The sequence below is a fragment of the Heptranchias perlo genome, chromosome 8, assembly GCF_035084215.1.
Source record: "Heptranchias perlo isolate sHepPer1 chromosome 8, sHepPer1.hap1, whole genome shotgun sequence".
Lineage (NCBI taxonomy): Eukaryota > Metazoa > Chordata > Chondrichthyes > Hexanchiformes > Hexanchidae > Heptranchias > Heptranchias perlo.
The window spans coordinates 33,510,576-33,526,339 of NC_090332.1; the positions used below are offsets into that span (position 1 = coordinate 33,510,576).

Here is a 15,764-nt window from a genome sequence, read left to right on the forward strand (position 1 = left end):
TATGGGCCAAAGGCAGGTATATGGAGTTAGATCACAGATCAGCCATGATCTTATCAAATGGCGGAGCAGGCACGAGGGGCTGAATGGCCTACTCCTGTTCCTATGTTCCTATGTTCCTAAGCCACCAAATCAAGGTTAGATGCTTAGGCTGGTGAATACTCACATGCCAATCAAGGGTGCAGTCTGTCCAAGCCACGGAAAGGTGAACCATTTTGCAAAAGTTTGCAGATGATGATACCAAATATATCTTTGTGGCATCCCATAATGAGCCATAGTATCACATGCAACTAGCCAGGCCTAAACAGTTAATACTGCTATAAGAATATCTCCTAGAAGTCCTAGTCCATTCCATTGTGTCAGGAGATGTGGTGCTAATAACTCAAACAAGCTACCATCCATTAAAACACCACTCAATGGGGATAATTTTCACCTTCACCCCATGGGTGGTATCTGCGATAAAAATCAGGTGGGTTCTGCAAAGGGTTGGAAATCTTCTCTGCCAGGTTACAACCCAGGCATTGAAGGTAAAAAATTAACCCCAATCATTTCAAATTTAATATACGTGCCTTAGGTTTCCTTCGACCTCTATACGTACAGAGACAATTTCAGTCTCAGAGTCCAGACAGAAGTATAATCAGCATTTTTCATATAGTGGCACAATGTAATGATGCTTTGTTTAGCTACAACACTGAAACTGTCCTCAATCAACAAGTTGCATTTATATAGCACGTTTAACGTAATAAAATGTCCCAACATGTTCACAGGAGCATTTTCAAACAAAATTTGATAATCTTATCCAGCTGGGGTTGATCTCCTTAGAGCAGAGAAGGTTGCAAGGAGATTTGATAGAGGTATTCAAAATCATGAAGGGTCTAGACAGAGTACATAGAGAGAAACTGTTCCCATTGGCAGAAGGGTCAAGAACCAGAGGACATAGATTTAAGGTGATTGGCAAAAGAACCAAAGGCGACATGAGGAAAAACGTTTTTTTAAACACAGCAAGTGGTTATGATCTGGAATGCATTGCCTAAGGGGGTGGTGGAGGCAGATTCAATTGTGGCTTCCAAAAGGGAATTGGATAAGCACTTGAAGGGAAAAACATTACAGGGCTACGGGGAAAAGGCAGGGGAGTGGGACTAGCTGGATTGCTCTTGCAGAGAGCCGGCACGGACTTGATGGGCCGAATGGCCTCCTTCCGTGCTGTAACCATTCTATGATTCTGTGGTCTACAATGTCACTAACAGTCATACAACTCAAATCTTGAAAGAAGTAACCTGTATTTCAAAGCATTAGCAAACTACAGAGCACTCCCAAGTGACGATCCACATTGATTAAATAGTTTGCTTCTCTCTGCAGCCCCAAAAATGCATTCCTTTTCATGTGAAGAACAGATGCAACTAGAAGCTCTTGATATCAAGAAAGTAGACGTCTTAGGCAAGAAAGTAATAGGCAAGACAACTTAATCTTGCCTATTATTTTGGCACCAAAACTGAAGCACCTTGGCAAGATGAGGCTATATGCTTATATGCATCTGCCCAATCAATCAAGTATGAGAGACACATTACCTCTATCATTGCAGAACTAAATGGTCTTCTCTAAACTAGACATTACCACATCCATCATGTACATTAGCTTCTGGAGATACAAGTGCCTAAACTCAACACCTGCTGAATTCTTCCAGTGTGTCATCAGTGTAACAATGGTGGGTATTTTCATCTTTGACCTAAATTGGGCACAGAAATGGTGGTGTGTCTGCCCAAGGCCACAGTTGGGAGACCCAAACCATTTTCAGGTTCTAGCCTCATTTGAATGTGGATGCCATACAGAATGTCAAAAAAAAACCTTCCCTGAAAGTAGGACATATTATGCTCGTAAGGATTCTGTAACCGCATAACAGGCTCAGAGTCAATGAGGGAAAGGGGACAATAATTACCGGAGGAGAGGAAACCAAGTGGTTAGCAGAAACATCTCTCAAGATTCTGCATGGGAAGCACCTCCTGCCTCCAAAGTTCTTAGACCGTTGAGAAAAGCAGCTGATATTTTGCACTATTTAAAGTTACTTTAAACAACTTAAATAACCAGGTTTTCCTTAAAAAGTTGGTTTGTGAGACTTTAAATTAAAAATAAATTGATGTGGAGCAATGTAATGTTCAGTATGTTGTTACAGTTGCTTTAGGAATGTTAGCAACTCCACTCCTGGTCCAGGCTCATAGAGTTGCAGGGGAAAATAAAACTAAGTTAGTGCTGAAGCACGGAGTAAAGAACACAGGCTACAAAACTTAGACTCTGTAGTTGATTAATATTTTACAAAATGTTATACATCCCAAGTAACATTATGGGCCCGATATTAGGAGGGTGGAGGGTTCGCAGCGGGGGGTCGACTGGGTAACGCGCCCAGTGAAATCGGGGTGCTCCGCGCGGAATCGCAGGCTAATTGGAGCCACTTACCTGTGCTCCCGGGTTTTGCGCTGGAAAGCTGCGCAGCGGGCGGACTGCGCATGCGCAGCATAGGCTGTCAGCTGGAGGAGCCCTATTTAAAGGGGCAGTCCTCCACTGACTGATGCTGAGGGAAATAGGAAAAATTACAGCATGGAGCAGCCAGGGGGAAGGCTGCTCCCAGGTTTAATGATGCCTCACTCCAGCTCTTATTAGATGGGGTGAGGAGGTGGGAGGACAGAGATCTTTCCCCTGGCGGGCGGAAGGAAGCGGCCTGCCTCTGCCACTAAGAAGGCCTGGCTTGAGGTGGCACAAGAGGTCACCTGCACCACCAACATATCACGCACCTGCATACAGTGCAGGAGGTGCTTCAATGACCTAGGTAGGTCAGCCGAGGTGAGTACACTTACTCATTCCCCTACACTCCGTCTGCCACATCACCGCCCCCACCCCACATCTCCTTCTGCACTGTCAACACTACTCTGTCACATCACTCCTCACACCCACTCAAAGCTCATCCTCACCTTACCTGCACTTACTCACCTTGTCAGTACTCATTCCCGCCACTACCACTCAACCCAATCCTCATACAATCTCATGGCTCTATCTCATACTCACCCTCTCATGCATCTCTTTCACGGTCAGCCTCACTCAACCTGCAGCCACAGGGCATGCATCACATATGTGCAGTAGGAAGCATAAGGCAAACGTGTCGTGAGCATGAAGGGAATGCACAAAGGTGTTTGAGGGTTTGTCATGGTGTTTACCTATATTTAATTTCTGATCAACTCACATTACATATTATATTGTCACCACTACTGCCACATCTTTGCGAATCTTGTCTGGTTTGTGCAATAATGCCCTTTCCTGAGGATCACTATGAGGACCCATAACTGATGCCACCCATTGTGTCACTGCAGAGTGGGTGTAGATGTTTTTGCAGGGCTCTTCTGTGCAGATGACTGAGAGACATCGGCGATGTCCCCGGTCGCACCCTGGAAGGATGCGGAGGAGAAGTTGTTGAGGGCAGTGGTGACTTTGACAGCGACAGGTGAGAAAATGGTGCTCAGGCCAGCCGGGAGCAGCTTGGCATGAAGGAGGCTGCAGATGTCCACGACTACATGTCGAGTGACTCTGAGCCTCCGTGTGCACTGCTGGTCAGAGAGTTCCAGGAAGCTGAGCCTCGGTCTGAAGACCCTGTGGCGAGGATAGTGCCTTCTGCGACGCATCTCTCTCTGCAGTTGCCCTCCCTCCTGCTGTGCAGGTGGATGTGTCACAGCACTGTTTTGTGGGGCTCCACATGTCAGAGGTGGACGGCGTGGCTGGCGAGGCTGTTCATCCTCGAAGGAGGTCATGACTGCAGCTACGGCGGCCCCCATCCGGAAGATGTACATTTGAGGGGGTCCACAAGGTAGGTAAATGTATCTGGACACCGGGGTAAGTGTGCAAGTTGGTGAATTTTATTGTTAGGAGGAGGCTGGTGGAGGCCAAACTTTGTCCAAAGTGACAGAGTGGCCTCCTGCAATGAGTGAGGGTCTCCCCCCGCACCTGTCAAATGGACCTTTGCAGCTGCCACAGGCTGATGGCTGCAACACGTCCATTTGAACTGGGAGTGTTCCCCAGTACGGGAAACAATCCCAGTTGTTTGCAAAATCCCACCCCTCCTAAAATATCATTTTAATCAGGTCTCTAAACAACTTGAAGTACCTAAATGATTACCTTAAGTGGCACCCCGCCGGCTTCAATTGCCGGCAGGAGTCCCACATGCGGAGGCTGCGCCGCACGTCAGTGCGTCACTGGGGAACCCGGAAGTGGGCGGGTTGGAGCCGGGCTCCGGACCCGCCCCGGGAATCCCCGATTTTCGCAGCCCCCCGCCCCAACGCACCCGCTTGGGGGTGCGAAAATATAGACCTCTATAGCAGTTGAGCAGAAATCATGATCCAAATAGCACCAATACATATGTAGTGCTTGGAGAAAATAAATTCTGAGCAACACCACAAACCCAAACAGGTTTACTTCTGATTTCAGCACTCTTAAAACCAACTGCTTGAGCAAAAAGAAAACTTCCAATGTTTTTGAAACAAAATGTAATTCAAATATTTACATTTGAGTCCTACAATTAAAATTTACTTTCCCGGTAGGTACTCAAAGTTACTCAACCTTCTCTCAATTGATTAAGACACTTGATCTATCTTTCTTACTATATACATGTAATCAAAACAGAAATTGCTGGAAAATATGCAATGGGCCAGTCACTATGTGAAAGAGAAAAATCAGTTAATGTTTTGAGCAAGGCCCTTCATCAGAAGGATGCACTTGAATCATTAGCCTATTTATTTTAGATGAATTAGCTGTTATGTATTTCAAACATTTTCCATTTTTATTTCAAATTTCGAGAATTCAGTTTTTCCTTTCCTCCATATTATATATGTACAACCATTAACGCTTAGTTATAAACTGCTCAAATTTAAAATTCTCATCCTTGTCTTTAAATCCCTCCATGGCCTCATCCCTCCCTAGCATGCAACCAGACCTACAACCACCCCCCCACCACCCAAACTCTCCAGTCCTCTGACTCCAGTCCTTCGTGCCCCTCCCCCCACGGCAGCCGTGCCTTCAGCCTACTATGACCCACACTCGAGTTCTTACCGTAAGCCCCTCTGCTTCTTCGCCTCCCTCTCCTCCTTTAAGGCCCTCATTAAAACCCACCTCTTTGATCAAGCTTTTGGTCATACCCCTCCTAATCTCTCCTGCTTTGTTACAACATCCATTTTCCTGATTCCTCTGAAGCACCTTGGGATGTTTTTCTATGTGAAAGGAGCTATGTAAATGCAGGTTATTGTTATTGCTCACCTGCAGTCATTTTTGAAGCAATAAGAATTTTTTTTAAAAGTTTTACTATAAACCAAAAATAGAAAAAAAATCCCCTCAGAAAAATGTCTATAGAAAATGTTGTGAGCATCATTCAAAAAGCAATTAAAGTAAAGAGCCTGTAGAATGGCATATTTGAACTTTAGAATGTACAAGGAAAGGTCAGAGGCGCAATGACATAGCATTTGTTTATTTGCATGCAGGTGCCTTGTCTAGCTCACCACATATTCTAGGGGAACAGGATTCTGATAAGAAAATCACCAGGATCAAGTGTCATAGTATATTCAAACTAAGTTACTGTGGTGCAAATTAATGTTCACCTATGCTACATTTACAGGCACATAGCTCGAGGCACCCACAGCTCCTGGCTTAGTGGATAATGCACCACATGACATGGTACGAAGTCATACAGATCAGAGGCTCCAGATTCAATTCCTGGTCTGTGCTGAATTGGTTGATCTTGACCAGGAAATCATTTGGAGCACTACACTTGGCCTTAGCACCTTTGGGCTAGCTAGGAATGGAAGGAAAGGAATCAGCTAGTGTTCCAACTCCAAATTGCTTTCCAGTGACTTGTGGATGTTGGATAAGGGCAGGGCTGAGCTTGCCTGTGATTCTCTCCATAGTCAAATAGCCTGCTAACACTCACCGTCTAGGCTCACAGTTCAAGGATGACCATTTAGGCAAGGTATCTATATAACTAACTTACACAGTGAGCCATTGAGAGCTGTTGCTTGTTTAAAGAATATTAACTAGAAACTAAGAAATGTCCTCGGATTATGTTAAAGTTTGTATAACTACTTTTTTTTTTACTATTCACCACCTGAAATGTACAGAAACCAATATCCACGTAGATCTTGGGACAACAGACTTGTAAGCTTTAAAGGAATTAGCTCTCAAAGCAAAATGAACCGGTATTATATTGGTTCCAAATGTTGCTGTTTTTATCCCCCTACAAACCTAGTATTTTGCAGCAAACACAGACAGAACAGAAACAAGGTCTTTGAAATCATCTCAGGGAGTAGCTGTGATGGTGGGATTGAAGTAAATGTATGATAGGATAAAATCAGCTGGGGACACATTTGGACAAAAGCCTCCTAATGGCAACCTTTGTTGTTTCTGTAACCATTCGCTTACATTAGCGTCTGTGCAGCTGCAACTCATATGGTTTCACTTGAATGAAAATATTAAGGCAAGAAACCACCCGCTTATTTTATTTTCATTCAACTTTACTGTAATTATTTTGTAAACTGCGTGCACAACAATACACTAAACATCTGGAGAAGCAGGTAATTAACGTGTCATACCAAATTAACACATTTAATACTAAGCCCATGCATGCGATCATAATTATAGCTGTTTTCTTCTAAATGATGATACTGTAGCTTAATGTTTAATATAGTGTGCAAATAGTGATTTTGTGCGTATTCAGTACAAAAAAGGGCAGCCATAACTTGCCATGGTTCAACTAATGCAGTTCTCTCACAACTCAAGTTTCACAAAGTGCACACAACAATGTTTCCCTCTGTCATTACTACATGCAGAATTACTAAAAGCTCCAGTAAATTCTATGAAAATGTTCCCATTTACTTCCAAGCAGTTATACTAATGATTACAATTAGTCTATTAATTGAAAAACATTTTCTGAAATGTACTGTACTGCCTGGTGCTCCTGCTAAAATTGACTCATTTGGTTCATTTATGTGCAGAGTAAGATCATATTTGCATACTGCAACAGTATATTTAAATCAACTTTTAGGAACCACAATCAGATATTCTATTTGCAAGGGAAATAAAAGTATCTCAGTCATTTTTTCTTGGACATGCAAAAATACATTAATGTAGAACATAAATCTTTTTGATTTCTATGAACCAGTCTATTAAAGAGTGGCATATCTATGCTAGTGTTGTGTAACACATTTTGCTATATTTACTCTTTTATATAATGTGACTTATGCAACTATAATTTAATTGAAAAAAATAAACACACATGAAAATGCGACAACCATATTACGAAACTGTCTCACTCCACCCTACCTCTGCAACCTCTACATCACAGCTCTTGCACTCTGCTCCAGTCTACTGTGCACACCCCCCTCCCTCTGCTCCACCGTCATTGGCATAGCCTTCAGCCATCATGGCTCCCCATGCTGGAATTTTCTATCAAAGCTCTTCCATCTTGCTAATTCTCCCTACCTTCTCAGGCCCCTTCAAAACCTCCCCCTTCGATCTCACCTTCAGACACCTCTTATTCTCTTCTCCCACCACTTGCTCAGTGTACAAATTTTCCCTTCACTCTTGTGAAGAGCCTTGGGATGTTCTGCTTGTAAAGGTGCTATGTAATTGTAAGTTGCTGCTACTTATGCTGTGGAACAAAGCTTTCCTTGATAGCCATAATCAACATGTGGCTGCATTTTTATGTGCAGTCCAACTGAGCAACCAAGTCTGCCTGAAAACTCCCCATTACAATGGCTACCCCATTAAATGAACTAAATTCCCAATTTGTTGTATTTTAATCACACTAAATATTGCTGGTGAGTTATGGTTATCCAAATGTTGGATGTGCTATGGATTGGGGGAGCATTACAGCTGAACCCAATTCTATCCTCACCTGACATTTATTTGGGGGTGTAGTACGCAAAATCGATCGGAGTTCAGGTGCTGTGGTGAGGAACTGAGCTGAAGCTCAGTGCTTCCCCACTGGGTGTAGAAGAATTCTGAAGGGGAGAAAAATATCACCTGTGATAATTCCCACACAGCTCCCAGCAGTTGCTGTTCCAGAGCAACATTAGCAAAAGGAACAGGCTACTAAACAACTAAATGAGGAACTGTGTTTAGCACTGACAGCGGGCACACAATAAGGGAAAATGATACAAAATTTCTTTCCAAATCCCAAAATCAGTCAAGCAAACCCCTACAATTCACAAGACATTTCCATGAACCCAGCAACAAAGGAACCACCATTTTCCATGGAATATGTGATCATCTACCCATATCTAAATCACACTCAAAAACAGACATCTACCTAGCTCAATTTTGAAGGAGTCAATCCAGACACTGTTAACTGTTTTTGTTGAAAGACTGCTAGGTCATAATATTTGACAGGTAGAAATTATTTATGCTTTTGGTTTGACTTTCTGCTTATTAACTTCTCTATGTTTTGGCCCATAAAAATGGACATCGTATGCAGCCCTGTTAACACTAAGGTGATTTATATCCCACTTACTTTAAGGCTCACAACAGCCCAAAGTTAACAACAAAGTCATGAAGGCAGGTTTGATGATGCACACACCAATTCCAACAACAGCATAAATGCTTGCTGCTATGGGCAAATCAGGTTTTGGATTGCAGCATGTTAGCCAGCAGAACTGTTAAGCATAGGCTTTTTGGCCGTGCCCAATGGTCCTCCAGTGGTTGAGAGGTAGACTGGGCCCAAAACATGCTCGGGCACATGCTCTGCCGCATCCCTGCCTCCCTCCCTTTTCCAAAGGGCTGTTCCGGTGACATAAAATGTGAGTAACCATATGCAGGCAGGCACATGTAAGACCCTTCCTTTAAACCCACCTCTTCAACCCTCCTAATTTCCACTTTTTTGGCCTGTAATCCTCATGCCTTTGTGAAGCGCCTTACGATTTTTTCTATGTTAAAAGATACTACATAAATGCAAATTGTTGTTGTTGTTGTGATGTAAGATGGGCAGTCTTGCAGCAGAGAGATGTTCATGGGACCAAGAGAAGTGGTGGAGAGGCAGTATTAAGTATCATCAGCATACAAATGGAAGCTCACCCCATGCCTGTGGATGATGTCACCCAGGAACTGCATGGCTGCAAAAACAGATTATTGGGGTCTCCTGAGATTACAGTGTGGGAGTGGGAAGAGAAGTCATTACTGACAATGTTCTTTCTACTTTAGACAGGTTGGAGTGGAACTAAACAAGGGCAGTTCCATGGAAGAGGACAATGGAGGCAAGGTGATGGTGGAGGTAAATATGTGGAACCATATTAAATGCTTTGAAGAGGTCAAAGGGGACAAGGAGTGATAATGGACCATGGTTGCAGTCACATAGGATGTCATTCATGTCTTCAGGGCAGTCTCACTGCTATGAGCAGGGCAGAAGCCAGATTGGAGAAATTTGAACAGCGGTTTTTGGGAAAGATGGGTAAGGAGTTGGGAAACGACAACACATTCAAGAACCTTTGAGACGAAAGGGAGGTTAGAGATGGGATGGTAGTTAAAGAGGATGGATAGGTTGAAGGCAATTTTTTTTAGGATGGGAGGCAACAACAATTGTTTAGAAAGAAAGAGGGACAGTGCCTGATGACAAGGAGCCATCAACAATGTCAGCTAACATGGGGGCCTGGAGAGGTAGTTGAGAGGGGAGAGGATCAGGGAGCATGTGGTGTGTCTCACGGAAGAGATAAATTTGGAGAGGATAGGGGAGGAGAGATAGGAGAGAAAGTGTAGAGTGACAAGTGATTAGGACGGAGGGTGGGAGACAATGGAGCTGGAAGTAGGTGGGGGATGGCTGTTTTGGCTAAGAAAACAAGGCACAATAATGCCTAATCGATGCATTGCATTATGCTGGATCCAAGGTATGCCAAGATAAATATTTTGGCCCAGATATTTACGGGGAGGGTCTGGGGGAAAACCCAGAAAAGCTGGGGATGCGGAGGTCCTGCCCAATTTAATGGCAGGACTTCATCATAATTTTTTTCTTCCGATTCCCACCTGACAGCTGGCCAAATTGACAGGCTGGCCGGTTGCAGGGCAGGAAAGCCAGCAGCAAGAGGCTGAAGCTAGGGACCCTTGAGGGAGGTCCCTGGCAATCGGGATGAGGGAAGGAAGCGAGAGATTGGGGCTTGGGGGGGGGGGGGGGGGGGGCGGGTGATGAGGTTGGCTATCGGGAGGGAAGGGAGTGAGAGATCAGGGCTGGGGGAGGGGGGTTCAAGAGACGCTATCATGGGAAGGAGCGAGAGATCGGGGCTGGGGGGGGATTCAAGAGACACTATCGTGGGAAGGAGCGAGAGATCGGGGCTGGGGAGGGTTCAAGAGACGCTATCGTGGGAAGGAGCGAGAGATCGGGGCTGGGGGGGATTCAAGAGACACTATCGTGGGAAGGAGCGAGAGATCGGGGCTGAAGGTGGAGGGAGGTCTGCGATTGTGGAGGGGCAGGGAAGAGAAAAGCTGCGATCGGCAGAGGGAAGCCAAAGGCTTCCTTCAGGGGCTGGGGGAAGCACTCCTGTTCCTCTTGGCCCACAAGGAGTGCTGCAAAAGGCACTCAACCTTCTTGGGCAGCTCCCGCCTCCATTTCACCGCCGGGTTTCCCAAGCCCTGGGAAACATGCATGCAACTGTTAAATTTAAATCAGGCTCCCAATTGCACTGTGCAAGCCTGATTTAAATACGTTAATGAAGTGTCCCGATTCTCCAAGGCCCGTTTTTAAGTTTTTAACCCATCCCCCTTCCTCCGACCCTCTCCCGCCCATCTTGGGGGGGTTAATATTGAGGCCAATGTGAATCTGGAGTCAGACCACCACTTTGAGGGTCTAGCCAAGAGTAATGTAGAGGGGCCTGTGACGCATCATAGATCTCTCTGGTATCTAATCATAAGATTCTACATTTTTAATTTTTCTCGTAGAATTTCTTATGCCACATTACGGTGAATGTGTGACAAACAAAAGGCTTGTTTCATACAGAGTTGTTAGTCCGACGCTGGTACAAACCCACCTGGAGAAAACTGTGTGTGGGGGAAAGGAGGGGAGTGGAAGGAGGAAGGGAGTGGAAGGGAGAGGGGAGGAAAGGGAGAGTGTGACAAGTTTACACAGGCAGTTTTCATCATAAGTGTGGACACAGGAAATTATAACGGAAAAAGTTGACACAAAAGTGTGACAAAAACATGACAAAGGAATTAAGGTATTGAAGACAAAAAATGTCATTCTATATAATCATCTCTGTTAGCTATAAGGGTTCTATGTGGAATAAGTTTGGGCAGTCTTAATTGTGTTCTTAGTGGGAATGACACACAAGTAAAATTGTCCCTAATTTGGCACTAAATTGATAATCTCTATCAAAGAGGGCACAGGATGACTGGTGGAAGCAGGGGTGCTCTTTCCCAGTTGAGGCATTTGTTGGAGCAGAGAAGAGGGAGCTTTACTCTGTATATAATTGTGTTATATGAAAGTGCCTGATGGAGAAAAGAAAAACAAAGTATTCCATTCCCCAACACCATCCGGCGCGGACTCGATGAACCGAATGGCCTCCTTCTGTGCTGTGATCTTTCTATGAGTCTAACACTAACAACCCCACCTGTTTGAACACAAACATTCACACAAAACAATGGCCCAGAAATTACTGGAAAAATAATTTTGAATTCACGGCACTCACCATTATTAGTGCGTAAAAAACCCAGCAATTTGTGGCAAGGAAGAGATACGTCATGAATTGCGAATAGCTACAAATTGCTGGTCAATTTGTGCCATTACCCTCGCAAAAAAGGGAGCTCAACATCAACCTCCCTATGAGTGTCAAGAAATTGCTGGATTTGCGCCTTAAACATGAATGAATCTTGCTGCAGACATTTAGGGCTGGTATTTCATGTTGTAATGACATGATTTATGGTCCTGACATGAAACTCAACTCATGAAACTTGAAGGCCCAGAAATGGAACGATAGAAACTGTGGAGTCTCACTCCTGCAGATAGTAAATTGATCCTAGAGTTTTTTTTAAAATGTTTTCTTACTTTCCTTTGTCTCTTTTTTCGCTCTCTCCTGAATCCAATCTTTCTTTCCATCTCCTTATTTCTCTTTCTGTATCTCATTTGACTCTAATTTATCATATATCTTTCTCCGTCATTCCTTCCGTTTCCTTCTCTATCCTTTAAGTTCATTGGTTAAGGAGATAGACCATTGGGCCCGACGCTCGTGATCCCACAGATGCCTCGTTGACCTTGCCACGTGTTATCAATTTGCATATGCAGGTGATCAAGAAGGCCAACGGAATGTTGGCTTTTATTGCTAGGGGGATAGAATATAAAAACAGGGAGGTATTGCTGCAGTTATATAAGGTATTAGTGAGACCGCACCTGGAATACTGCATACAGTTTTGGTGTCCATACTTAAGAAAAGACATACTTGCTCTCGAGGCAGTACAAAGAAGGTTCACTCGGTTAATCCTGGGGATGAGGGGTGGACATATGAGGAGAGGTTGAGTAGATTGGGACTCTACTCATTGGAGTTCAGAAGAATGAGAGGCGATCTTATTGAAACATATAAGATTGTGAAGGGGCTTGATCGGGTAGATGCAGTAAGGATGTTCCCAAGGATGGGTGAAACTAGAACGAGGGGGCATAATCTTAGAATAAGGGGCTGCTCTTTCAAAACTGAGATGAGGAGAAACTTCTTCACTCAGAGGGTGGTAGGTCTGTGGAATTTGCTGCCCCAGGAAGCTGTGGAAGCTACATCATTAAATAAATTTAAAACAGAAATAGACAGTTTCCTAGAAGTAAAGGGGTTACGGGGAGCGGGCAGGAAATTGGACATGATTTTAGATTTGAGGTTAGGACCAGATCAGCCATGATCTTATTGAATGGCGGAGCAGGCTCGAGGGGCCGATTGGCCTACTCCTGCTCCTATTTCTTATGTTCTTATTTCCTGCAATTTGCGGCACAAAAATAATACAATCTGAAGGGTGAGGAAAAAAAATCAAATTCATGAGTTGCGCCCCCCAAGCAATTTCTGGGCCAATGTTAACTTCTGAATATTTTGATGCATTTGAGATCTCTGAAATTAATTTTGTCTTTTTTCAAAAACATATGCTTCCAATAGAAAAATATGATTGTGTATGATACTATTGGTATATACATATATCAAGAAGTTCTCAAAAGTAAGGCATTAATAACCTTTACTAGACATACCTTGAACTCCCTGAAGAAGCAGATCGACTCCATTCCTGTAGAAATTGAAGGCACCTTCATAATCCTCTTCTGCCTCCTTTTGCAATGCCAGCTTTATCTGCTCCCCTGCCTTTGCCAAGTAGTCACCTCTCCCCGTTCTATGTTTCAAACTTCCAATCGGTTGTGACCACAGGCCTTTGCTTCCTTCTGCTCCATCTTTTCTTCTCTCCTGATGAGGAGAGGTAGCAGATCTTGCAGTGGGTTCAGGGGAGGAACTAAGTCTTGTGTATCTACTTGGGGAGCTTCTATTTGATGCCATTCCATCATCACATTCAGTGAGAGAATCCACGTCCACTGTCAGTGACAGCAAGTCACTATCACTGGATAAACCTGGTTGGTCATGTTCTGTGGGGCGGAGAGAAGGAGAGAAAATGAAGGTAAATAGAAAAGTTCCAGTAAACACATTGAAGGAATACAGTACATTATTTTCAAAATATTGGTTGAAATGGGTATTGATTCATGTTAGTCAAATTCCTTTGCTACTAAAACTGAGATTTAAAGAATCAAAATTCTAGTGTTGATTCCAATTCAAATTCAGTTCACCTGAATACATTTATCAAGAATTGCTTGGAAGCTTCCAGTCAGTGGAATGATCCACCTCAACAGGAAGAAATACTAGCAGGGTTACTCCTTTCCATTCTCTGGTGATGTCACACACTAAGGGTTATTGCCACTCAATGTCAATTTGTGAACAAGTGAGAAACTGTTCCACATGTGACATCGCTTGCAAGTCACAAAGAAAAACTTCAGACACTAGGAATGAAAAGTACAAAGGTCTTCTAATGCTGAACAGTAAAATAAGTAACCATGGCAAGTCCATGCGTTTTTGCATGCCTTGGTGATTATAACCTAAAGAACATGTGCTATCTTTATGAGAAATGAGGTCAGGAAATAGGATTATTTAAATCACAAACTGATTTTTTAAATTCATTATCCGAGACTTATATTGGTATCTACAATTCCTTTTCTTAAAAAAAAATAAGAGTTCTGCATGTACCACTCCCTGTATGCGGAACATTTATTTCTTGTAACACTTCTAGTCTTGCTACTTCCATCACGTTAAACTTACCTATTTATTATAATTTTCTCTGAGTCCTCTCCGCTCCATTTTCATGTGGCTGTTCTCCACAGCACCGCCTCACTGAGGATTCAGAAAATCAGGCCTCTCATCTAGCACTCCCTCCTGCCACCTCCAGCCACTTCTGCCTTTACTCTTCTGCTGGTTGCCACCTCTTGCCAATCCTGTCCCCAACACAAAAGCCTCCTTCCATTTGCCAGTCTATGCTGTCAACCCACCCTCACCTGATTGATCACATTCTATTCCGCCTCCCAGTGCAGTAAGCACTTTTTGGTCAATTAAAGCCAGTTACTGGCCCACACTGATGAATTCAGCAAGAAGCACGACAACATGGGAGAGACTACGGGCCTATTGGGGAGAGGAAAGCAGGTCAGTACCCCAAACATAGCAAGTGGGGGTGGACAATGCTTACACACTTGGCAATTCCCCACTTCTACCAAACTGGACCATTTGATTCAAACTACAGGAACTTCCTTCCCAGCCTTTCCAGTCCACACAACCAACCTTTACCCACAGTTCTGCCACACCACTGCAACACCTATTTCTGACAAATCATAGGGCCGTCCATACTCTCAAACCAGAGAACCTCTTGTAGTCCTAAACTCCACAATGCTGTCAATCCTCAAAAATCTCAGCAAGTACTTCGAAGCGTATTATTCTCTAAAGTCCATTATTAAAAGTTTTGCTTACGGCACACGCTTCCCGTCCACAACTTTATTTTCTGTTACCATGACTTTTGGCCACACTTTTGTATCAAAATTTCCCATTCAATTTTGCCAAGTCAACTGTCAGGGTGTAGTTGCAGGACCTGGCCACTAGGTTGTTCTGTGGAGCAGGCTTCTGCACTCTCCCAACTTAGTTACTTACCATTGTGTATGCTTAAAAAAAACCTTATTTTCATCAACTGTCTGTGGGTAATGCCATGGGAAATTTAGTAGTGGAGGTATAACTATAGATAATGTGCATCCATACTAATCCCTCTTTTAAAAGGTACTTTTTTTTCCACTGGCCTTTTCTTGTCATTCCATGCTCTGCACAATTTCCAGCCAAAAGACCAAGTGGATGACCTCACTCTAGGACTCTTGAACCAACAAAAGAACAGGCCATCTTAGATTTAGAAATAAGTAATGAGCCTGAATTAGTTAATAATCTAACTGTAAGGGAACGCCTAACTAACAGTGACTATAATATAATTCGATATTAAGTTTGAGAAGGAGAAGGGTGAGTCACAAACCAAGGTTTTAAATTTAGGTAAGGCTGACTATGGAAGAATGAGGCAGGAATTGACCACAATAGGCTGGGCAGAACTATTAACAGATAAAACTACGGATGAACAATGGGCGGTGTTCAAAAAGGTATTTGGTACACCTGTATATACCCCTAAAGAGCAAGAGCTCCACCCTGTGTAATTAAACAACCTTAGTCAAG

General features: G+C 43.6%; 1 protein-coding gene across 3 annotated transcripts in view; it reads right to left on the reverse strand.

The window, feature by feature from the left end:
* The window catches only part of rps6kc1 (ribosomal protein S6 kinase polypeptide 1), a 161,994-nt gene that overhangs the window by 75,936 nt on the left and 70,294 nt on the right, over positions 1-15,764 (reverse strand). For all 3 annotated transcript variants that reach the window (XM_067988924.1, XM_067988923.1, XM_067988925.1), the window contains one exon: positions 13,220-13,603. In XM_067988924.1, coding sequence (XP_067845025.1) covers positions 13,220-13,603 — 384 coding nt within the window. The remainder of the gene's footprint in view (positions 1-13,219; positions 13,604-15,764) is intronic.